Source organism: Nycticebus coucang, chromosome 7, assembly GCF_027406575.1.
Source record: "Nycticebus coucang isolate mNycCou1 chromosome 7, mNycCou1.pri, whole genome shotgun sequence".
In the NCBI taxonomy this organism is placed as follows: domain Eukaryota; kingdom Metazoa; phylum Chordata; class Mammalia; order Primates; family Lorisidae; genus Nycticebus; species Nycticebus coucang.
The window spans coordinates 96,791,667-96,817,833 of record NC_069786.1 but is presented as its reverse complement, the minus strand read 5'-3'; the positions used below and the strand labels follow the sequence as shown (position 1 = coordinate 96,817,833).

The following is a 26,167-nucleotide window of genomic DNA, read 5'->3' as shown; positions in this document are numbered from 1 at the left end:
ATTATAGCTTAAAAGCCTTTGTTACTAACCAAAAAATGACCTTGAGAAAATTCTGGAGTTGAAAATGAGGAATATTTGTATTATTTTAAAATAAAACCAAGAAAAGGAAACTCCTCTGATTAAAACTGGCTTAAAGATAGAATCTTTAAAATGAGGCTTTTTCTGGGCTTGACTAACATGCTCTTCTGATGATTTAGGTGTTGGTGCTAGCCCGTACGTGATGAACTGCAACATTACCATTGATTCTCAAGACTTGCCAGTGGGAAGAGAGATCGCAAGTGCCATTCGGGGCTCCAGTGCAAACGGATTGAAAGGTGTCCAAGCAATGGCTTTTCCCCACAAAGGGAAAATTGAGATAGCTTGCAATGTAGAGTGCTTTGAAGACCAACAAGCTACAGAAATCTCAGAAGACTCTCAATACGTGGTTTACAGCGTCCTCGACAACCATTTTTCGTATGTGTCTCCTCATTACATAGAAGCTCAAGTTAAAAAGTTGGCAGGTGATCGGGGAATTGGTACTACAGGGACAGCATTAGTTGGATTTACACCCCAAGAGTGCAAGGACTGTGCTGAATATGCTATAAAGGAAAATATTGGGGAATTCTGGAAGATTCGGGGAGGTATTTTCATGTGATCCGATCTAAGGCTTCATTGAAATTTTAGGGAAAGTTATTAGTCATTGCAAATTTTCTTTTGGCCAGTGAAGATATGGGGAAGCTACAGAGAGCTTAGGTGAAGCTGTGTATTGGAAAATTGGAAGCATTCTTTGTTTAGCAACAACAAATGTTCATATGTTATCCATGATTGCCCTATGGAATGTCTAGTCATCATTAACACTTTGAAAGAATCTCCATACTATGTTCTATAGAGGTTTTACCAGTTTGCAGTCCCACCAACAGTGTATGTGTTTCTTCCACTCCACATCCACACCAGTGTCTACTGTCCTGAGACTTTTTGATAAAAGCCATTCTTGGGGTATATGGTATCCCTTTGTGCTTTTGATTGGTGTTTTCTTGATGACATTAAGCATTTTTTATCTTGTTTATTGGCCATTAGCTTATCTTCTTTTAAAAAGCTTTTATTCATGTCTTTTGCGCACTCTTTAATGAGATTGTTTGATTTTTTTCATGATGATTTTTTTGAGAAAATAGTGTTGAGATTCCTCCAGGAACTAAAAGTAGACCTACATTTGAACCAGCAATCCCACTACTAGGTATTTATTTCAGGAAAAAATGTCATTTTATCAAAAATACAACTGCATTAAAATGTTGAGTGCAGCACAGTCCACAATCGCAAACATGTGGAATCACCCCAAGTGCCTATCAGTTCATGAATGGATTAATAAAATGTGGTATATGGATACCGTGGAATACTACTCAACTATAAGAAAAAATGAATTGATAACCTTTTGCAACAATCTGGGTAAAACTGGAGACCATTCTCCAAAATGAAGTATCACAAGAATGAAAAAACAAGCACCACCTGTACTCAATGCAAAATTGGAACTAACCGATCAGCACTCATGTGCACAGATAGAAGAAAAGTTCAATGGAAATTAAGCAAGTAGGATGAAATTATACCTAACAGGTACAATGTATACTTTCTGACTGCTGACCACACTTAGAACTTTGACTTGAGCAGTCCAAAAGTAATCCATGTAACCAAAACATTTGTACCCCTGTAATATTCTGAAATAATAATAAATTAATTAATTAAAAAACAATTGGAATGCATCTTCTTGTCACAAGGTATAGTAACTTGTAAATATTAGAAACTCTGCTGAATCAGCTGGGTAAAACGGCTGTGGGGGCTAATTATTAGGGGAAAAAGCTAAAATGGAGTTGATTTGGTTTTCCTGAATGAATCTTAAGTTCTGTATTCAACTCTTGTTTTATGAGTAACCATTCTTTTAAAATACGCATTTTAAAAAATCAAGTACAGGGTGGTGCCTGTGGCGCAGTGAGTAGGGTGCCGGCCCCATATACCCAGGGTGGCGGGTTTGAGGCTGGCCCCGGCCAAACTGCAACAAAAAAATAGCCCAGTGTTGTGGCAAGCACCTGTAGTCCCAGCTACTTGGGAGGCTGAGGCAGGACAGTTGCCTAAGTCCAAGAGCTAGAGATTGCTGTGAGCTGTGACGCCACAGTACTCTAACGAGGAAGACAAAGTGAAACTTGTCTCTAAAAAAATAAAAATAAATAAAAATTAAAAAATCAAGTACTAAGTGAGCAAAAAGTGGGGGGAAATTATAAAATAAAATCTGTCTTTGGAAGCATGATTGTTCTTTTTTGGCTTTGTTCATTAAGAGATAACACCATAAGTCAGTTTTGTCTAACCATAGTGCTGTGACGTCACAGCTCACAGCAACCTCAAACTCTTGGGCTTAGGCGATTCTCTTGCCTCAGCCTCCCAAGTACCTGGGACTACAGGTGCCTGCCACAACGCTCAGCTATTTTTTATTTAGTTTTATTTTTTTGAGACAGAGCCTCAAGCTGTCGCCCTGGGTAGAGTGCTGTGGCATCACAAATCACAGCAACCTTCAACTCCTGGGCTTAAGCGATTCTCTTGCCTCAGCCTCCCAAGTAGCTGGGACAGGGCGCCTGCCACAATGTCCAGTTATTTTTTGGTTACAGTTGTCATTGTTGTTTGGCAGGCCTGGGCTGGATTCAGACCCGTCAACTCTGGTGTATGTGGCTGGTGCCATAGCCGCTTGAGCTACAGGCGCTGAGCCCCGGCTATTTTTTAGAGATGGAATCTTGCTGTTGCTCAGGCTGGTCTCGAACCTGTGAGTTCAGGCAGTCCACTTGCCTCAGCTTCTCAAGTGCTTGTCTAACTTTTTAATGTTTATAGAGGGAGATGGCATGGTGGTGTGGGCTTCATTCAAGGGAGTATTTATTCTTTTTGGAATTTAAATGGAAAGTCTAAAGTTTTAGGAAATATATTGCTTTTGACCAAAGAGAAAGGTAAAGGTGGAAGAAATTTTAAAGGTGGAATGAAATAAAAATTGTTGATTCTGGCAATTTTATGTAAATCTTTATTATTTACATTGCTTTAGTACAATATGCTTTCTATCCATAAAGCACAGAGAAATGAATATTTCCACAAATTATGTTTAGCAAGAATGCTTAACTTTTTAAATAAGAGCACAAAATGTGAATTTGTTTTAAGGAATTGAAAATAGAAGAGGCTGAACTCAAATATTTTTATAGGATCTTGTGATCAGTCCTAATTTTTTAAAGCTTATATTAGACTCTTGAATCTGATTGCATTTATTTTGTTCCAGAATTGCAATTCTGTGGGCATTTTCTTTTCTTTGTTAATATAATTACAAAAATATGGAAAAAATGATGGACTAGGTATGGTTTGCAGACTTAAGGAATGTTAGTTGCTCTGGTGAAGAGAGAAAATGCTGTCCGGTTAGACCCAATGCATCATTTTCTCAGTCTGGTGCCCAGTTCTTCCCTTGCTCTGGCAGAGGCCACATGGTTGAAGAGCACTGGAGGATGGATGGGAGCGCATGGGTTCTAGTCCTAGCTCTTACCTTCATGTAGCAGTAGTTCCATTACCTATAAACAAGGAAAATAATTCCCACCTTGACTGAGAGCTGTATTTGGGGGAAATAAATGTCTATAAGCTGATTTTTTTTTTTTTTTTTTTTTTTGAGACAGAGTCTTACTTTTTCACCCTGGGTAGAGTTCCATGGCATTATAGCTCACAGCAACCTCAAACTCTTGGGCTCAAGAGATCATCTTGCCTCAGTCTCCTGAGTAGCTGGGACTACGGGCACTCTCCACAACTGGTTATTTTTAGAGACAAGGTCTCGCTCTTGCTCAGGCTGGTCTCAAACTCCTGAGCTCAGGCAATCCACCTGCCTCAGCGTCCCAGAGTGCTAGGATTACAGGCATGAGCCACCATGTCTGGCTTTGTAAGCTGTAATGTAAAAATAAAATGTATCAATGGTCTTTTCAGATCTATTGTAGAGCCTACTTCAGTTTTGGATGTCAGTGTTAAACGCGCAGGCATGGGTGACAGCACATGATGCCAAGGATTGATTGATCTGGGGAAAGGCAATTCAGTTGCCAGCTGCCTGAATCAGCCTCTCCAGGTCCCTGGGACTGCATTCCAGACTCTGGCTTTCAGCAAGGCTGATTGAAAACCAAACTTCTATTGATATTTAATGGGTACAATATTTCAGTTTTGGAAAATGAAAAACGTCCTGGAGATGGGTGGTTGTGATGGTTGCACAACAATATGAACGTACTTTATGCCACTCAATGACATCCTTAAAAATGGTTAAAATGGTAGTGAATTGTATGTTCTATATAATTTACCACAATTAAAAATGAACAGAAAGTATATATTTGTTCCAAGAAGTTAAAAAAAAACAACCCAATCTCAGTAAAATAATTTTACTAAGTCCATATGTTCTAAATAAAATGTTGGCAAATTCCGAATATCCGTTAATGTATACAAATATCTAAGACCTGTTTTCCCCTTTTTAAATCTATTTTGGTGGGTTCTGATGTTACATATAGTTTAGTTAATGGTTTAAAAGAGAGTTAATTAAATTTGACCTTTGATGCAGCTATCTATTTAGAAATAACCATTTCCTATTTTTTATTACAAATAAATACTTTTCAGACAATCACACTTCTTTCTTCTCACTCATACATGTATTCTGACCCCTCTTTTCTCTTTGTTGCCCTTTGTCCTCGCTCCATCCTGGTTCTTTAGAAAATCAGAACCAGCTGTAAGTGCTGAGGCTTTTTCTGGTGGATGGATGTGGTACCATCAGCTGTCCAGGCGGGAGCTGACGGAAGGAGCTGGGGGAGGTCTGTAACGACTAACAAGCATTATCCCCGTTGGGTTGGGAAAAATCTGACAAAATGAACTAACGAACACCCTGCCTCATATTAACCTTTTCTCAGATTGGGCTCCTAGAAGCAGACCTACAGTTTGTGCAAATGTTTATTCAGTATTTTTTAAAAATCTTACCACAAAGTGGACGTTGTATGAACTGTAGCTTCATCGTTCATGTAACCTCCGCCTCCTGCCAGTTGACTGCCCACGACTTAACACCAGTTGTGAATAGGCCAAAATCGGGGTGGACAGACAGAATTGACTTTCTAATCAACCTTTTTGTGTTTTCATTCTACCCAACTTTAAACTTCGACTTTTAGTTTCTTAAAAGAGGGATAGGGAGAGCCACAAGCTCGGCTACGTGGGTGACGGGGTTTTGTGTGTGTGAGGGTGGGGAGTTGTCATTTGTTTCCAACCTCAATTTGGGCTTGACTCACGATAAATTAAAACTATTTAAACATAAGGGGGGTGGCGTAAGTAAAACATAACTGTGAAATAAAACAAAATGGGGGGTAATATTTTCATTCCTTGACATAATGAAAAGCCTTGCTCCGTAATTGGTTTGTACTGTCTTGAAAGTGGCGTCCGTGGTCAGCAAAGGCCACTCTCTGAGCACTCTGCAAGGAATTTCTCATTCCCTCTGGCTGAGCCAAAGCAGGCTTGATATACAGTTTTGTTTCATATAAATATTCTCATGTTACTGTTTACTCTGTGGGACTATGAGGCTCTCACTGACAGGGTACGTGCTCCACTGCCTTGCTTTTAAAGGCATTTATTTGACTCTGTTGTTTGTACTTGCCCAGAAACTTCAGAGAACAGCCCAGGAACTTGTTTGATAAGCATCCGGACCATGCTCCCGGAGTGTGTTGTGCTTGAGGGGTTAGAAAAGCTTATTGTTTTAAGCCAGCCTGCACATGGCTTCCAAGGAGCCCATTTTTCACAGGTAAAACAATTAGGACACTGACAGTAATCTTCTCTAAGGTGTAAGCAAATACCCTGGTGAGCATGGCTCTGATTGAACTCAGACTGCCTTTGGACTAGTCTGCCAGTCGTGTGTCCTTATTTGTAGTCGTTTGAGATAAATTAACACATTGTGAGTTGAGGTGTGAGATACGGACCTGAGAGTGAGATGGAGCTCTCTTTCCGCGTTCTTAGTGTGTCAACCTGCTGTCCCAGCACCACACTTCCCCTTTGGCACTCTGCTTTCTGACACTGGGGCTCTGCAAACCACGTTTCTGCTTTGCCACGGCTCAGGCTGTGCCACTGGAGGGTGGATCGGGGCTGAAGGAGGGTGAGGGATTCTCCTTCCTGTTGACCTCCTGTTTTTGCAAGCCCCGCCTCAGCAGTGGCTCTGCACCCTGATGGTGGCTTTTAGTCCCAGAGCTTTCAGAGCTAAGCTCATCGTGTCCCTCACATGACCCAGTATCAGCTAGGCAGTACCGCCTCTTCAGACGTCTGGGCTCTAGGGCTGCAAGGCTCTTCTTTAAAGCTTCTGGGCTCCGAGGATAGCCCTTCCCTTGGTTCCTTTAGCCTTGCAGGGTAATGCTTCCTGCAGTCCACCTCTGTGATCTTTTTGCTTTTTTAGTTCTCCAGCAACCGTTAACGATTTTTTGTGTGAACTCTCTCTCTCTCTCTTTTTTGGTTTGGTATTCATTGAGGGTATAAAAAATTAGGTTGGGGCGGCGCCTGTGGCTCAGTCGGTAGGGTGCCGGCCCCATATGCCCAGGGTGGCGGGTTCAGACCCGGCCCCGGCCAAACTGCAACCAAAAGAATAGCCCGGCGTTGTGGCGGGCGCCTGTAGTCCCAGCTACTCGGGAGGCTGAGGCAAGAGAATCGCTTAAGCCCAGGAGTTGGAGGTTGCTGTGAGCTGTGTGAGGCCACGGCACTCTACCGAGGGCCATAAAGTGAGACTCTGTCTCTACAAAAAAAAAAAAAAAAAAAAAAAATTAGGTTACACTGATTGCATTTGTTAGGTAAAGTCCCTCTTATAATTGTGTCCCACCCCCAAGAGGTGTGCCATACACCGTGACCCCCCAACCCCCTCCCTCCTTTCCTCTCCCCGCTCCTGCATTCTCCTACCCCCCACCATGTATTAGCTCATCTACTGCCTTCGTATTAGAATTCAGTACATTGGATTCGTGGTTCTCCATTCTTGGGCTGCTTCACTAAGAAGAATGCGTTCCATCTCAATTCAGGTTATGTGATCTCTTTTGAAATACTTTGTGTGGTTTCTGTTTTCCTAACTGTGCCTTGACTGGATCCTGTCAGAAGCAAACCTGTCCTCAGACCAAATGGGAACGGAAGGATCTGGAGGGGATGGAGAGGGAGTGGAGAAGAACCAGAAAACACTGTGTTCCAGTATTTGTTCCAATCCCATTGGTGGGTACGCTCTTCAAATTCCGTGTTTCTTTGACATTCTTTCTATTCTTTCAATAAGTAGGGGGTCTGAGTGTCAATTTGAAGAGAAGGCAGGAAATAACATGGCAAGCCAATGGGTGGACTTTCCAATGAATGTCATTCATATGGTAGCTTATTGCACCATTTAAAATATAGATTATGGTAATTATATAATTAAAAAATGAAAGCTTTTTCAATCTTATGATAGTTACTTGTCTTTCCCTTTGTAGCCATCTTTCCCTGCTACATAGGTGATGCTTTTTAGATAGTGGCAGGCCCCCAGCCAAACAGCTTTCCCAAACCTTCTGTGAACCATCTTGTCCCCTTTTTCTTAGGAAACCTCATCTGCAGCCAATCACTGTTTCCTAATTTCTTAGCTACCTGAGGAAGTTAGGTATCTAACTTGACTTCATGAAGACCAACCACTTTGGAAAAAGTAGTAATTGATATTGGTATAGTCTAGCAAAGACCCTTTGTTGTAAGTGCAAAGGCTTTTTGGTAACTGATCAGTAGTATTTCTCCCTGCTATCCCAAAATTATGTTTAGTATTCCTCTTCCTTCATGGTATCCACTCCAACAGTTCACAAGAACAAAGCAAGATAAAATGGGCTATAGGAAAGAACGTCTGGAGTGAACCCCTGTGGCATCATTATTTGTAGCATTTTTTTGTTGAGTACCAACTTAGTGTTGGTACATTCCAGGTTTTTCACAGCACAGATCATAGCACAGATTGACTCACCCCTGTATGGCAGTTTTATAGGATGACCCAGCTCAGGACCCTAAGACTTCTTCCAGACCTTAGACCAATCTCTAATCCTTCTATACTCTTTCTTCATTTAAAATTCCTTCCAGATCTGTCTTTTACACAATTGTCATATACTGAGTTCTTTCCTATTTCTTCTTTCTATACCAGAGAGACCCATCAGCTTCTAGCTTTACAGCTGCCTCTTCTGGACTGGCAGTTCCTTCTCTGCAGGACTATGTTCTCTGCTAGCTACAACCTCTTTCATTAAGTGGGCAAGTGAAGGAGGAACCCCCACAGCCCCAGATTTCTCTCAGCCAGATTTCTCTGAGTTGAACCACAAATTTGCTCCACCTAACTGGGAGATGCCTGGAATCATCCCACTATCCTGAAACGGCCAGGTCAGCCACAGGACCTAGAATGGTCCCCATCAGTATTTAACACCAGAAGGAAAATTGCCACCAGGTGAGGCCAGCACTGCTGCTAGGACCAGGATAGATTTGGAAAGGGCAGCCCATGCTCCAGAACTTCTGGCTGGCTTTACTTTAAATTCACATCCCTACATTTTATGCTATTATTGTTTTTGGACTTGACACATTGTGGCAAGATTTTATTGATTTTCTTTTGTTTTGCTGACTAGACTGTAAAGCTTTGTTCACAAGTATTTATTGAGCACCTGCTGTATTTCAGCAGGCGCAGATTTACCCTTATGCTGTTGACGCAGCCTTTTAGCTGGAGGTGCCCTCATTTGCATGAAGCCTTTGCAAGCCTTGGGTCATATGTTCACAGGATACAGCAATATGCTTGCATGGTTTTATGCCTTTGTAAAAATTGCAAAAGGCATATTTTGTTGAAAGTGCTGTCTCCTCCCACCTCTGCTCCATTACAATTCCCTTCATGACAAGTGGCATTGGAGTGACCAGGGTTAGCTTCATGGGCTTACAGCCTGGGCAGCAGCAGCACAGGGTCCTGTACCTGGTTCAATGTTCTGCTGTTGTTCTTGTGAATACTTTTAAAGAAGAAGACCTTCATTTTGCATGGAGCCCTACAAGGTATATGGCTGGTTCTGGGAGTGGCTATGGACATTTTTGAACCCCAATAAAGGGGAAGTTGAGTTGGGGATAATTAGGATTTAATGGGATATACGATGTGGTTCATATTCCACTTCCACATGTAGTTAAGTGATTGCCAGATCATCTACTGCAGGAATGCTCCCCTCAGTAACCTGTCACGGCTCACCCGGCGGTGTGACACCCAAAGGAGGGCCAGAGGGTTATCACAAGTGAGTCCTCTGGTGTTTAGCATCAAAAGTGCCCAAGAAGTTAGAGGAGAAACAAGGTTCAAAGCTGTGGCTCCTGAAGCTAGTCTATGGAAAATCTTTCTAGTCCTGGAAGCATAAAGTTGTAAGCAAAGGATATAATTTTAATAATATCCATCCTCAACAGAAGCTCTGTGCTATAGGAGTCTTTCTGTTGATGTAGCTCGTACAATGATAAATATATAAATTATTTTGTTTTTCATGGTAATCACGTGAAATTGGATTGATCAGAATTCCTGATTTTAGGGGCACAAATCTGGTAGAATTATAAAGAATAAGTATGTCTTTGTGGGAAGTTGCATATTGGAAAAGTTGTATCCCAAACATCACTGACTAAAAATAGATTTTTGTCATCCATTCTAAAAAAATGAATTAGCTGTAAATTTTCTTCATATAAAATGAAAAATAATTATCATCTGAATAGATGATCAAAGAGTATGTAGCCACAAAAATGTGGAAAACATATAGGTGACAAATAAACAAAACTTTTTTTTTTCTGGAATTTATAACAATGATAGTATCTCTATTTTAAAAAGTGTAGTCTGTCATGACTTATTGTCTCAATATAAATACACATACAATCTTTTCTTTGGGTTATTTATCTTAAAGATGGTGCTCAGAATTGTATAAGCTTCAGGCTTCACAGAACTTAACTCTATCCCTGTTTACTAGACACATGCTGAGTGCTTGCTGTATAGGTTGTTTTATTTAATTCTCACAACAACCCCTTGAGATCAATTTTATTCCCACTCTCCAGGAACAGAAATGGAAGCTCAGAGAAGTTAAGCGACTTCCTTGAAGTCATGCAAGTTGCAGGACAGGGTTTCTGTCCTTTCTGAAGCCTTTTACCCATTCGTCTGTAGTTCCTAGAGCGACAGAGATGTCATTCTCAGAAAAGTCTCTTAGGACCACCAGCTTAGGTGACGTGTTCCATCATGCCTATTTTTTTCTCCCATAGCTCATATCACAATTAATTTCTAAAGGGAACTTGCAAGAGTATGTGTCAAATCTATGAAGAGTAGAGTATAAATGTCTTAACACAACAAGTAAGGGAGGTGAAGGCTGTGTTAACTAGTTTGATGTAAGCATTCCAAATTGTATATAAAAGTAGCACATTGAACCCCATAAATGCATTAATGTACACAGTTATGATTTAATAAAAAAATTAAAGGGAACCTCCTGTAACGGAGCTGTACCTCCCTTCATGGAGGGAGCTGTTTTATTTACAGCATGGAGACCTGGTGTGTATATTCAGTGACTTAGAGCCTTTGGGTCTACTCCTTTCCAGAGGCACCTTGGAGCAGCTTCGTGGTTCAGACATTTTCTTTCTCACCTTTCCTTCTTCTAGGCAAGGGAGGGGCCTGGAAACTACAAACTATTCGGGCTCAGAATTCACACCCACCAGTGTTGGGGGTGTGCAGTTGATAATGCAGAGATGTTATAGTTCTTGTGTCCACACCTTCAGGATTGTCTGGTACCTGTTTTATGTACCAGATATCCAAAGGGTGGGGAATTCATACCATAATGTGTCTGTTTCAGAGTTTCGTACTTTTATAAACTGAGTCATCTTAAAAATGGGAGAACACCTGTATTCAATTTTCCCCGGAATGTACAACTGAATTCTCCTTTACCCCTCATTTCAGATGAGGTTTTCTGGATGACACCATCTGGGAAATGTCACTTTGATTAAAGTAAATATGCAGCACAGTTAGCACTGGGAGCCTATTTGAATTTCTCTAAGTAGCCACATCTTACAGAAGCAGAAGGCGGTCGGCTCTTGGGGCTGGGAGGACTCGAGAGGGAAGCATTCCACAGTTGGTGTCAGTCGATGGCAGTGTGTGGCCAACTGAGCTCCGAAGGAGTTTGTGTATTTTCCTTTTCTTACCACTGGGCTATTTTCTTTTTCCTTTCCAGTTTATTTTGACACTAAGAAGAAAATATATAAAAATAAAAAACTCAGCTTTATGATTGCCAATGCTTTTTTTTTTTTCAAACTAAGAAAAGAAACCAGTTGTTGAAAAATATGATGAATGGCATCCTTTGTTTTATTTTCAGTATAGCAGATGAGGGCACTGCCGTTGGAATGAGGCCAAATCCTCCAGGCAGGAGGGAACCTTGGGCTGAAAGGAGTCCTAGTTCTTTTGGAGGTTGGTGTGTGGGGATTGCCTCTCCCCTCAGCTGTTGCAAATATCTCTTTCCTTTCTGCAAGGTTCCCTCACGGGCCCACCCCTCCCATCCTTCAGTCAATCCTTGCGTTTTCAGCACTTGCTACTGATGGGGATGTCATCTATTTGTAAGAAAACAACATTGGTACGATGTGGGGCTTTCAGCATTTACGTTGTGGTTTTCTCGACTCCCACAGCTGCCGACTTATTTGACTGTGGGATCATGTATGGCTGAGGGCAACAGGCAGTTGTTACTGTGCAAAGCAATCCCTGAGATTGTCAGCATTAGTCCTCCTTATTGTTGTCTTTGTCACCAAGTGGTTTCAGGGGCAGAGTCGAAGCTCCTTGTTCTGTAATCCAGTCTCAGGGCAGTCCCTTTGGGAACTCTGCCTCCGATCAGCTAGAATTAAGAAGGGGTGGACGGGCAGGGTCATTGTACTCTTTCAAGAAAGTGAGGAAAATGTCTCGATGCCTTTAAAGCATCCTCTTACTTCCTATGTAGTTAAATCTAAATTTGCTGTGAGGACATAGGCAAACTATAACTCAGCAGAACCTATAGCACTTCCCCAATTTGGAAAGTCTTTCTGGAAATTTTATGCACCTTGGCTCAGGTATTTAACTCATTTATTATAAATTTTGTTTGCGAGGGTATATTTTTCCCACTACACTATAAGCTCTTTGAGAACAGAGACTGTTTTATTCAACTAGGTAATTCCAATGTCTGGCCTTAGAAGATATTTGTTGAATAGATTAACATACAAATACCTGAATTCAGATCCTGGTCTGGGGTCAGGGCTAGACAATTCTCTAGGTGTAGATAGTTTGACCATTTATCAACTAGCTTGAGGTTTAATTGAAATTGAGTTATGTTTTTGAGGTGCAGTTAAGGAGAAGAACTGTTTGGAATGTCTAGGGAACAGAAAGTCTGGCTCAGTTGGGGACATGGGAGAGAGACACTGGAATTCCTTATGAAGCAGACCTAAAATGGCTCGAGACTGCAAACACCTGACTTACTTCTTATGGCAGTGCCAGCGGGAGAAAGTGAATTAGAACTCCTCACATCTCTTCCTATTATCTTTGCCTTTAAATTCAGGCTGTCTTTTAAATGCCCCACGATCCATTTGTAAACTCTTTAAGCAAAAACGATGCCAGGTTCTGTTCTGTGGCTACCAGATTGGAGTTCTTCTCTCTCGGCTTCATTCAGCTAATTGAGCTGTGTGGAAGGTTCAGTAATTTATTCTATGGAATCTTTCTATGCAAACAATTCCAGGCTGAGGGAAAGAGACTTAAACTGAATCTCTCCAACACTTGAAATGCAGAATTCCTGTTTTGGAAAACACCAGTGAGTCAGTGTCCTCAAATGTAATCAATAAAAGACACTCTCCTTCATCAGCTTCTCATTAACTGAGCTCAGAGTTACCTCCTTTTATTGCTTTTTACATGTTTACAGTATCTCATTCTTTCCTTGATTCTGGATTTTCACACCATATGGCCACATCTTTAAGTCACTTTTCAGCTGCTCTATTAAGTAGTAAAATGAGATTCAGAACAGATTTCTTTGATTTTAAAATAGCATTTTGGGTGTGTGACTTTTTTGTAAATAAAAAAAGAATTAAGGCACTCAAAAGCATGAAATTTCAGGTATTTCTCCCCAGACAGTGTAATAGGTAGCTTTCCACTTACTTAGAATAAATATATGTTTATCTTGTGGAATTTCACCTGCAATGTAAATTGATTCGTTCATTATGCATATTGAAATTCATTTCTACTTAAACGAGATTTAGTCTCCACTATTGCTAATGAACATAGATTGGAAATGAAATTGAAAGTGTATCTTTATTCAATATTATACTGTATTTCTCATTAGAAATGATTGCTGTAGCTTACAAGCATACACACCACATATCAATAATGCTCTATGTGGCATTTTTATGTTTTACTTTTTTTCCCCCTGGACTATTTAGTAGTCAGTTCCTTGAGAAGCTGCAAAAGAGAGAGTGTTACTGCTAAAACTGGATCTCACCATTTAGAGTTGGTCAGTGAGGGCTGAAGGAATATAGTCCTGCAATTTAATACAACTTACTTCATAAAGGGTTAGACATTTAAAAGGCTATTAAATATTTACTGCTTTTTAGGGGATAGTACTTAAAAAGAAACTGCTGCATGAGCAAATTTTGGAATATGAGTAAATTTGCCATTGATCCAGACTTTGCAGAGGGGACTGTCTCAATCACTATTAATCAGCGTATGAGTATGTGATTTGAAATCTTCAATTACCCATTAAAATCTGGACATTGACTTGAAGAGGAGACTGACCTGCAGTTGATTGTTTAAAGTTAAAACCAAGTGCACTCAACATCTAGATGGTCAATAGTCTCTTTAATTGTAATTCAATGAAGTCAATTTTAAGTGGTTTACAATTTGTGAGTGTTACAAATACAGTTCACTTATTCCGACTCCAGCTATGGTACTGTTTACTAGAGAAATACGCCTCAGTTGAACATCTTCCCATTGAAGGTGTATACTTTGATGACTACCAATAGTTTAAAGCTCCTTACTTCATATGAATAGGAAAATGGCAATTTAGACCAATCATTCCTAAACAATTCAGATGAAGTTCTCCTTTTCCTTGAATTATCCTGGTATTATTCATTGTTTTTACTGTCACCATGACAAACTTACATAAGATTTTTAAGTGACAATAACAAAAGGGTAAAAATTTATTTTTAATCCTGTTTCAGTATTTATCTATTTTTTCCTTTCAAGTCCAATTTATTTAAATAACACAAAGTGGTGCTGAGGGAATCCAGCTACGCTGCACTCAATGTAACTTGTGGCTTGGTGCAGCATCTTAAACAGAATCATCAAAGGAAGTCTTTGCCCTGACATGGACCCTTCTCAGCACCTTCTCCTTTGTATCCAGGTGACCTTCACCCAGTGCACCTCGGTTGTCAGCAGACAGTCAGCAAACTTCCCCCTGGGTGCCACTATTGGGTGTTCTCAATCCTCTAAACTCTCTTTCTTACAAAATTATTTAGGTCAAAGGATCCCCTAGTCTCCAGTGAAGACCATTCTGGAGAATGAGCTTTATGAATACCTTCAATACCATTTATTGAATACCTTGTATGTCAGACACTGGGCCGGGTATATTGCAATAGTCCACGTTGAAATTTTTATTGTTTCCTTTTTTTTTAAGTTTATTTTTTTATTGTTAAATCATAGCTGTGCAACCAAGGGGTACAATGTGATTTTTTCATATACCATCTGAAATATTCTCATCAAACTGTTCAACGTAGCCTTCATGGCATTATCTTAGTTATTGTAAGGGAACTAATGCTTAACTAAAATTAAATGACTTGCTCAGGCCAACATGGCTTTGAATAGTGGAGCCAGAATGTGACTCTGGGTCAGTTTGATTACAGATTTCCTGCATGTTGTCACTTCTTCAGAAGGGCAAGGTGTTTAGGAGGACACCATGAATGGATTATCAAACCATGCTCAAAATGTGGCTCGGCAGCCATAGCACAGTGGTTATGGCGCCGGCCACATACACTGAGGCTGGTGGGTTCAAAGCTGGTCCAAGCCTGCTAAACAACAATGAGAACTACAACAAAAAATAGCCAGGTGTTGTGGCAGGTGCCTGTAGTCCCAGTTGCTTGGGAGGTGAGGCAAGAGAATCACGTAAGGCCAAGAGTTGGAGATTGCTGTGAGCTGTGATGTAACGGGACTCTATCAAGGGGGACATAATGAAACTGTCTCAAAAAAAAAAATATATATATATATACACTTAAAATGTGACAAATCTCAAAAATGAGCTACACGAGTGACCTGAGACCAAGGTGGATAATGATGAACTGAAAGTTGTCCTGGAAGTGAATTCATCTCAAGCTATTCGTGAATTAGCAGCAAGATTTAATGTTATTATTCCAACAAAACTGGACCACTTGGAACAAATCGGCAAGGGAAAGAAGCTGAATAGATAGTTTTCCCATGAATTAAAGAAATGTCAGAAGAGAAATTATCTTGAAGTTTCCCTTTCTTTGCTGTCACAACATAAAGGAGAACCATTTCTACACTGTACTGAAACCTGGTCAATCGATTACAGTGGATGTCTACTGCAACCGGTTGGACAAAATAATGAGGATGCTTGAGATTAAGCAACTGAGATTGGTCAATAGAGACAGGCCAATCCTCGTGCAAGACAATGCTGTCACACAAACAACACTGCTCAAGCTACAGAAGCTGGGCTTGGAAACCCTCTGACATCTACTTTATTCACCAGACCTTGTACCAGCCGAATACACCTCTTCTTCCAGGCTTTGGCCCTCTTCTTGCAAGGAAAAATATTCAGTTCTCAAGACGTGGAAAACGCCTTTTGTGATTTTATCGCCACTTGCTTTTCAGGCTTCTTCGCTGGTGACACACACAAGCTACTGTTAAGATGGCAAAACTGTGCCGATGGCTTAGGTGCACACTTTAATTAATTGTACTACTTCTGTGTTTGAGATATAATAAACTTTTGATTTGAAATCTGATATTTCAGATTTAATGAACTAATAGTAAGCTTGGAATCTTTAGGCTTGGATCCATGAAATCCAAGACTATTCTCTGTTCAAAAGCAAAATATTTGCTTTGACCACATTGCCTTTTATTTTTAAACTTTTATATAATTTATTGGAAATGCTGTCTTGTATAGACAAATATTGCCAGCCTACTGTTATGAATAAAAACTATTCAGTTCCTTTAAGGAACATTGGAAATATAATAAAGATCTGCCAGTTCTCAAAATTTCTACTAGTCTATACTCAAAGAGTATATAATATCATATATCAAAGAGATTAATATCATTACTACTCATCCAGAATGATAAATTTTTCATTGTGTCTGTATTTTCACTGATGAAATTTAGGGCATTTCTATCCATCTGAGACACATCAGAGTCCATTGGAGGGCTGACTCATTTGAACATCAGCGTATGGAAAAGTGATCTTTAACTGGGATAATTACAAGTGCAGGTCGTCCTTTCTTTATGTCACTCCTTTCTATACAGTTTTGTTCCTACACTTTGAGCTAACCTTGCGGAGAAAAAAATAATAATGAAGTGAAGTACGTATATAATGAGTATCTGGTAAAAGAATAACTCTGGAAAGAAACTAAAATTTAATGCAACACAGGAATCTTCTCAGCTTCTTTAGCGATTGACATTACAGCTGGTCTCAGGTGTTGGCCCAAGAGGTTGTGAGTTCTTGATGTCAATGCCATCTGTTTAGGAGGGAATATCAATCAAATAGCCATTTGGATCTTTCTTTCATTTGAGTGTGCTATGTATTTATTCTAACATTGGACTCTGCTTTTTTTTTTTTTAATGGAAATGTCTGTATTAAAATTGGCATTCTTTTTTTTTTTGGCTTAAATTTTAAATTGTCTTTTTTGATCAAATAATGATCATTTTTGAAGAATGGACAAGATTTTGTATAAACATTCACAAAATGTGTAAATGCACTGCACCAAACTTCAAAATACTTTTATCCCGCTTTGTTTTCCAGTTTGGTTTGGCAACTGTTTGTTGATGGTGACTATTATGCTTGGTACTAGATTTCTGTTCAGGATCTTGCTTTGCATACGTAGGCTGTGCACGTGGAATATTTAGCAATTTAAAGCCATGTATGGGCACAAGAAGGAGATCAATCTCTATGTTGGGTATAAGGGAACTGGAGACTTAAGAGATCAGAGTGAAATACGGATTAGTGGTGCATAGGTGGGCACTGGCAGACAGGTATGTGTTGAGCACTGAATCTGAAGATCGGCTCTTGGTTTTTGCTCTCAAGGAGTTCAAGGCAAGCAGGGAGAAGAATATGCCAGCAATCCACTATAGAACCAGTGGCAAGTGAGGACAAAGGTAAAAGCGGGAGGTCCTCTGCTGAAGGGAAACAGGGAAGTCTCCTCAAAGAAGTAACATCTCAAGAATGAGACAGGAAGTACCATATTTGTTTGGATAAAACAGAGCTCTAGTGAAATAATCTTCAGTGTACTTTATTCTTTCTTAAAAAAATATTTTTTATCAGTGTACTTTAAAATCTGGTATAAATTATTTCTAATTACTGAAAGACCTACTACTTTATGAGCTCTTGTTGCACAATTGCTTTGGGCTTCATATTTCAAATATTTGTGAAATCTGATTCATCAAGTGGGGTAGAAAATTATAATTTTTCTGAAATTCCATCTTGTACCATTTTTAGGTTTTACTTTCCAAAAAATTCACTGTGACTTTTTTTTCACACATAAAATTGAATGAATGAAGAAGATAAAATTCATAAAGGAAAACACTCTACATTATTTACTTACATATTATTATCTTCTAAAGGAGGTAACATAGCTAATTATTTTAGTACCATTATTGAAATTAATTCATTTAAGTGCTATGATTTTTAAAAGGTAATAGCATATACAAATATAGTAATAGTATAATATATAAACTAAGTATATATACACACTAATAGTTACACATACGTATGTGCGTATTTGAAGGGTGCACATTATATTTGGTTATAGTCTCTCTCGTCATTTTGTAGCATCACATCAACAAATTTTGTTTATAATATTAGGCCTTTAGAAACCACAGTCATCAGAGTAAACAAAAATAGATGGCCCTGACTGCATAATGTTATATGGATTTTAACATAAATTTTATATTATGTACAATGACACTATTAAATGTGTTAATACAACACATAAAATGACCAATTCTCTTTAAATTTTAGTGTTTAGCATATTTGTTTTGATTGTACGTGTGGGAGCTGTGAGAACAGCCCTGCAAAAATACTTTGCAAGTTACCATAGTGACTAAATTGTAGTGCTTTACGATGATGTCTTTCCCCTGGGTCTTAATTCAGTTGCATGTTTTTTAAATCATAATCCAATAGTTGACATTTAAATTTTCTTATTTAAAAAGTAGTATATACACATTCAGGTTTATAACTTCATACAAATGTACCATTTGATCATATTACACATTCAAGTAAAATCCTGCTTTTCTCGTTCTCTTTTCTCTAGGTTTCTGAATCCCTTTTTCTCCTTCTTCCCCTTTCCATCCCAATGACTTACATAAATGTTATATACCCCTTTATTTTTATATTTTTCGTATTGTTTTGATACAATTACACAGTGACCTATATATGCCAATACAAAGATCGAAGCAGGATTTTTATAAGTAGGATTTTGTGACAATCCTTCTAAAGTAATTGATACAGTCTATTTATTCCTTTTGATGGTTACTTAATATTTTGTGTTGCAAATGGATCATAGTGTAATTTATCACTTTGTTTCTGTTTTTCTACTATGAATAATGAATACTTAGACAAACATCATCATTCATGTGTCTTCATTTGCTGGTGATGTGTTTATTTCTATGGGGTAGGTTTTCAGGAGTTAAGGTTGCAGGGGCAAGGGGCATATTATGCATTTTAAATTTTTATACAAGTTACATATTACTTTTCAAAAGGGAAGTTAACATATAACATTTATACCTAGCAATGTTTTGTGAGTATCTTTTTCCCATGTCTCCACCAGCAATAGGAATTACATAGAATTCTCTTTAATTTTTGCCACTCTTAAATTTTCATTTTTCTATATATGAGTGAATTTGGTGGTTGACAATTTGGTTGTATTTAAAGAATATGTTTGTTGAAAAATTATATTTATTTAAGAATTATTTAGTCATATCCTTGCCCATATATTAGATCTTATCAAATTGTGACATCTCTCTCTATTACAGATATATTCTTTTGATCATATGTGCAATTTTTTCTGTAGCCATTGTTTCTCTCTTGCCTTTCAAGTGGCATATGTTAATACAGAAGTTTTAATTTTTAAAAATATAGTTCTTCCAAAGTATTTTAATATAAAATTATCTAATCTTCTTCCCACCTCCTCAGAAACAAAACCTTGAATTTCTTTTTTTTTGTTGTTGTTGTTGTAGAGACAGAGTCTCACTTTACTGCCCTCGGTAGAGTGCCGTGACATCACAGCTCACAGCAACCTCCAGCTCTTGGGCTTACGCGATTCTCTTGCCTCAGCCTCCCAAGCAGTTGGGACTACAGGTGCCCGCCACAACACCTGGCTATTTTTTTGTTGCAGTTTGGCTGGGGCTGGGTTTGAACCCACCACCCTCGGTATATGGGGCCGGCACCCTACTCGCCAAGCCACGGGTGCCTCCCAAAACCTTGAATTTCTAACCGGAATTGCATGCCATTATATTCATATAATTGACGTACTTATCAAATTAAATACTTAAAGGACATCTGGTATGTCCTTCTACTCTCTAGACCTTGTTTTATGTCTTCAGAAGTGTTATGGTTCCCTTCACGCAGTTTCTGTACCTTTCTTATAAATTTTAGTCTAAGTATTTTATTGCTTGCTACGTAAACGTGTTTTCCTGTTTTCCATCTCTAGGTATTTAGGTGAAGAAAAGATGTTGATACATAGATAGTTATCTTATATCCAGCTACCTTGCCATTTTTGTTGATTTTTATTATTATTATTATTAAACTTGAATTTCTGTGGGCTCCTAGGCATGGATTCACCTTACCAACAGAAAAGGCATAGTTTTATATCTCCTTTTTCAATTTTTATGCCATAAATCCTTAATCCTTTAATTTTTATTTTTATAAAAATCAGAGATAATATTAAATTATGATGAAGATACTGGGTATACCCAATAAATTTCTAATTTTAATTAAGATGGTTGTGATATCTTGCTATTAAGGAAAATAAATGCACTTCATTTGTTATAAATAGACTGTATTGTAAATTGCCTTTTTCTATGACTATGATTCTTAGAGTTTTTATAATTAGAGATAACTACTGAATTGTATCAAATAAGATTTTAGCATTTATTAATATTTTCAATGATTTTTCTTTTTTAATGCATTGATTTAAAGGATTATGTTGACAGATTTCTCGCCATTAAACCATCTTGCATTCTTGGAATAAAATGTGATACTACTACTTTGGCATTTTACTCTATTTTTGCTGATGTTTTATTTGGTATTTATACCTATATTCATAGTGAAATTGATCTATAGTTTCTTTTCTTCTTTTATGTTACTGTCTTTGACAGGTTTTGGTGTTTAATGCTTGCTATATGAAATAAATTCAAGAGCTTTCCATGTTTTTCTTATAATCAGTAATGATTTAAGTAATTTTATAACTGTAACAGATTGAAGATTGAATAACGTTGCTCTAGTGACTTTCTTTTTCTTTCCTTTTTATTTTATTTTATTAAAAACATTTTTTTTTGTAGGGATCGGATCTTGTTTTGTCACCCAGGCTGGAATGGAATGGCCTGATTTATAGCTTACTGCAGCCTCAAACTCCTGAGCTCAAACAATTCTCCTGCTGTAGACTCCCAAGTAGCTAGAACTATAGACATGGCCCACCAGGCCCAGCTAATTTTTGTTATTTTTTTTGTATAGATGATGTCGTCTAGGCTGGTCTTGAACTCCTGGCCTCAAGCAATCCTCCTGACTTAAGTCTACCAAAGTGCTGGGATTATAGGTGTGAGACACCCACCTCTGTTGACTTTTTCAAAATGATATTTCTTTTCTACGGCAATTACCATATTCAAGGTTTCACTTAGGGCAATTTTGGTGATTTATATTCAGCTAGGAAATCATCCATTTCCTCTAGATTTTCAAATCTGTTTTTCATGACATTACACAGAGAATTTTCATGATTTATAATCTCTTTTCTATCTGCAGTTATTATGCACCCCTTTTTTCTTTTTTTAATGATCTCTATCTTTAGTCAGGCTTTTGAGTCTTTTTTTTACATCATCATTTTATAGTCTTTTCAAGAATAGGGTTTTTATTACATTCTTATTCTTCCTAATGTTTATATTCTATTTCATTAATTTCACCTGCTATTATTATTATTATTATTATTTTGAGACAGACTCTCACTGTGTCGCCCTCAGTATAGTGCCATTGGCATCGCAGCTCATAGGAACCTCTAACTCTTGGGCTTAAGTGATTTTCTTGCCTTAGCCTCCCACGTAGCTGAGACTACAGGGGCCCACTACAATGCCTGGCTACTTTTTGGTTATAGTTGTCATTGTTGTTTGGCAGGCCCAGGCTGGGTTTGAACCTGCCAGCTCCAGTATATGTGCCTGGTGCCTTAGCTGCTGAGCTACAGGCACCGAAACCACCTTTTGTTATTATTAATTCTTGCTTCCTAGTTTCTTTAGGGTTATTTTATTTTTATTTTCTTATATTTTTAAGAAGTGCTTAATCCTTTAATTTTTGGGCTTTTTTTGTATAATAGCAAATATTTTAAGGCTTTAAGTTTTCTTCTGCAAAGATTTTGCTATACCTCATAAGTTTAATTATCAACATGGTTTCTAACTTGTCTTTTATTTCATCTTTGGGATGAAAGGGAATCTTTTAAATTTCCAAGCTGTTAAGATGATTTTGGTCACACTTTCATTATTTATTTTAAATTCTATTCTATTGCAGTCATTGAGTATGCTCTGTTAAAATTTCTACTTAGGTGTTGTGGCGGGTACTTGTAGTCCCAGCTACTTGGGAGGCTGAGGCAAGGGGATTACTTGAGCCTAAGAGTTTGAGGTTACCATGAGGTATGATGCCACAGCACTCTACTGAGGGTGACAAAATGAGATTCTGTCTCAAAAAAAAAAAATCCCCCTTTTTCTTAAAATTTCTCTCTTTCTCTTCCCCTCTACTAGAATGCAGATCTACTGGCCTTTGCTTTGTTAAAGGCACAGTTGCCCCTGGAGAGGGCAGAGCAACAAGACAGAAAGAATCTGGTCCTTGAAGAGCCACTTGGAAAAAGTTGCATCTCTATTAAGACTGCTCACATTACCGCTATTGTGTGAAATAAGCATTCATCTTCTCATTTTGTTGTGTTTTCCTTGTCATAGCATCTTAGCCCTTGTATTTGCTCATATGAGCCTTACCTGCAAACTCATGTTCACATTACATCTTTTATGTTTTGGCTCTTATTTTTTCAATGCAGAAATCCAGTTTCTTGCATGGAATACAAATACATAAATGCTTACAATTCCCATTTTGCATTTAGTGGTAATGGTACTATCCCAATAGGGATACAAAACAAAATTATGTCCTTGGAAAAATAGAAACACATTCATATATACTTGTATGTCCTTGGAAAAATATAAATGCATTCATATTTATTTGTATATTTGATGTTTTTATTTAAATATGAAAATATTAAAATTGGCTGAGCGTGTACTTCGTTTTATTCAGTCTCAGATGCCATTGAGTCTAGGATTAGAGTCAAAAGATTGTAAATTATAGTTGATATTTGTATTTTTCCCATATAATATTATCCTCTATGATAACAAGTCTTGGAAATATAGAATATTTTATGTATTTATTTTCCCAAGATGTAGAATATTTTAAAGAGATGCTTCATTGCTATTTTTGTTTTATTCCAAACCTCCGGCATCAGTTATTCAAGTTTTGATATACATGTGGATGGTAGGCAGAATATTGCCTTCTCTGAAAGGTGTCAACATCTGAATTCCTGCAACTTGTATATTGGTAGGTTACATGGCAAAAGGGAATTAAGTTTGCACATTAAATTAAGGTTTTTCAATTAATCAACCTTAAAATATGGAGATAATGATGGCCCATACCTAGAGAAGTTGAAATACTGGAAGTGTGGCAGTGAATAGTTGATGGGGGTAGATCAAAAGACCCAGAGGTGTGGGCGTATCAGAGTGGATTTTCTACATAGGGCCAGAAAACTGATCCGCCCACTGTTTGTGTGGGAGGGCCTGGAGAATACTTGCCTGCCATATCATAAGAAAAGTGCTGATGAGAGGGGCCACAGCCTGTTTGGGCCATGTCTGGGGGCTGTCTTCCAGAGTCCAGGACTAACAGTAAGCCTTGCTGCTTCAAACGGGACTCCCTGACAGCCTTGTGTCATAGGATGCAGGGTGGTCACATTTGTCATAGGGCACAACAAATCAGAATGACACCCAAGAGGTGCCAAACCTTCAGAGATCTTTGAAGATGGTTAACAGAATATAGACAGTGAATGGACAATAAAATAAGTCATCAGCAGGGGGATTACTTATTCTGTGCAATCAGAAGACGTCAGAGATGAATGACCAAGAGGTTAAGGCCAACCACCCAACAAATCTATGGAGCTGAGATAGATTTTAGATGTGAAAGCCATTGACTGAAGGAGAAAGTGGATCTTAGAGATTAAGGACCCTGAAAATCCATGAATGACTATATTATGCAGTCGTGATACAATGGGGGAAAGCGAATTTTCAGACATTTTGAGGATCCTTGAACACAAGTTATGGATATTGAGACATTATCTTGATATGTCTGTGTGGCCCTTCTAAGGAGCATATGTGGGGGGCCAGGTAAGAAATGAAAGCATAGTTTAGGTTTACTGGTTCCACAGGCCCCTCTGGTGGTCAACTCACTAGGCCCCCCAGGACATTGTTGGACTGGACAAAGTTTAGAGTTAGCAGAAGTTCCATGTTGATTCTTAGGCCTTTAGTTTAGGAACCCTCATAGTAGACAGCCTAAGTGGAATCCTATGAAACTTCCTTCTTCAATCAAAATAGTAAATTGAAAAGGTCACAAAAGAACACACTGGAGCAATGAAAATGTTACATATTTTGATTATGGTGATAGTGATTACAAGAATTCATACATTTATCGATAATCAAACTATTTACTTAAAATGGGTGCATTTTATTGTATCTAAGGTATTCCTCAATGAAGTTGATTAAAAATATTTTTTACAAGGCAGTAATAGACATTAAAGACTTAAAAAATCATATCTCCATTTAATTCAACAATTGGGATCCTGGAAAATTCAACTAGATCCCAGAGCATGAGAGTGATCTATTACAAATTCAACAAGTGGTGGTCCCAGTTGCAGCTCTTGTGTCAGTTGTGATATCTTTGACTTGGCAGATCAACATTAGCTCATATGCATTGTATGTGTCCATTTATCTGGCAAATGTATTCTATTCTATCTACTTCCACAGGAAGGAAAACCAGAAATAGCTCACGAGCTTTGAGATCAACAACAGTATTTATGGTTTTGCCTCAGGTCTATGTTAACTTTCCCACCCTCTGCCATACTATAGTCTGAAGAAATACAAACAGCCTAGACATTCTACAGAATGTCTCACTTATCCATTGTGTCAAATATGGTGACTTTGTGCTAATTGGACTAGATGAAAGAGAAGTATCAAGTTGGTTGGAGGCTGCAGGGACTGGGAAATAATACCTATAAATGATTCAGGGTCCCATCAGATTGGTGAATTTTGGGGGGCTTTAGTGTTCTGGGAGATGTCCTCCAAAGTAAGGAAAACATTATTACATCCTGTTCCTCCCACCAGTAAGAAGGAAGCACAATGCCTGAGGAGTGTCCTCAGATTCTGGTGGCTGCATATTCCACTGAGTAGTTAGCTCTCAGATGAGAATAAATCTGTACATACAGGTATTGGTAAATATCCTATCTGGTTGGTCAAATGCCCAGAAGAAGAAATATTAAAGAAATGAAGACAAGGAAGCCTGGCAAAGAGACTCGTGATCAACCTATGGGAATGAGCATGAAGTAAGAGATCTGTGAATTGCATGTTAACATCTAGGTGGAAGGGAAAGCTAAATAGTCAAACAGAAGCAAAGACCTGGCCAGTTGCCATCAGCCAGCCTCTGATATCAGTCATTCCAGTGCTGGTGCAATGGGTGCACATGACTGGGGTAGCCCTCACTCAGGGATGGGAGCTATGTGTGGGCCCAGCAGTGTGGGGTATCACTAGCCAGAGATAGATTAGCTGCTGGTGCTGCTGAATTTTCCAACCTACCATCAACAGAGACCAATGCTGAGTGCTCAATACTGAACCATCCCTCAAGGAGAACAACTAGTCACCTTGGTGGCAAGTTGAGTTTTATAGACCTCTTTTATCTTGGGAAGAGTAGAAGTTCACCTTAACTGGATTTGAAAAACATTCCTGGTATGGGTTTGCCTTTGCTGCCTAGAGGGTCTCAGCCAGCCCTGCCATGGTGGGCTTACAGAGTTTTGAACCAGTGATGTGGGATCCACAGATCTTTCATATGAAATAACTATATCAGGCCCAGATAATTGGCAAGAATACTTACATAATTGTCCAGTAAATTTGGAAAGTTTAGCTTCCTTGGCACACCAAATAACTCCTCTAGAATATGGTTTATTTCAACTTTGTATTCTAGTCTTAAAATTTTACTTGAGCACCTTGGTGTGTGTTACACTTTATGAGGGCAAGACATGATTGCAAGAGGGACTTTACCTAACAATTGCAATCAGTGTAACCTGGCTTATTGTACCCTCAATGAACCCCCAACAATAAAAAAAAAAAAAATTTTACTTGAGCAAACATTTATAAAGTGTTTTGCTCTGCCGATTTAGCCAACTTATAAAACAATAGTCTCTGTATATGATTTGAATAGAGTAGTGAGGTATTTTATTTGACTTTCTCTTTAGTTCAATAATAAGAAAAAATAGGCTTTGTTAAGTCTTTATTTTACTGCCAATCTTTGCATTTAGGAACTTGGAGAGGTACCTTTTAAGATGGAGCAAATGTATCAATGATTGTCTGACGGAAAATCACATGACCAAGTGCTCCGCCTTAGCAGAAAA

The 26,167-nt window shown here is 38.5% G+C and overlaps 1 protein-coding gene across 10 annotated transcripts in view; it reads left to right on the top strand.

Annotated features, from left to right (window-relative positions):
• Nucleotides 1-22,671, top strand: part of FTCDNL1 (formiminotransferase cyclodeaminase N-terminal like) — a 71,011-nt gene extending 48,340 nt beyond the window's left edge. For 5 of the 10 annotated variants that reach the window (XM_053596840.1, XM_053596842.1, XM_053596843.1 and 2 more), the window contains one exon: nucleotides 198-4,572. In XM_053596840.1, the coding sequence (XP_053452815.1) occupies nucleotides 198-634 (437 nt within the window). In that variant the 3' untranslated portion in view covers nucleotides 635-4,572. Of the gene's footprint in view, nucleotides 1-197; nucleotides 4,573-22,220 lie in introns of those variants that run through there. The other 5 variants (XR_008381160.1, XM_053596846.1, XM_053596845.1 and 2 more) reach the window with 5 other exon arrangements.
• The last annotated feature ends 3,496 nt before the right edge of the window (nucleotides 22,672-26,167 follow it).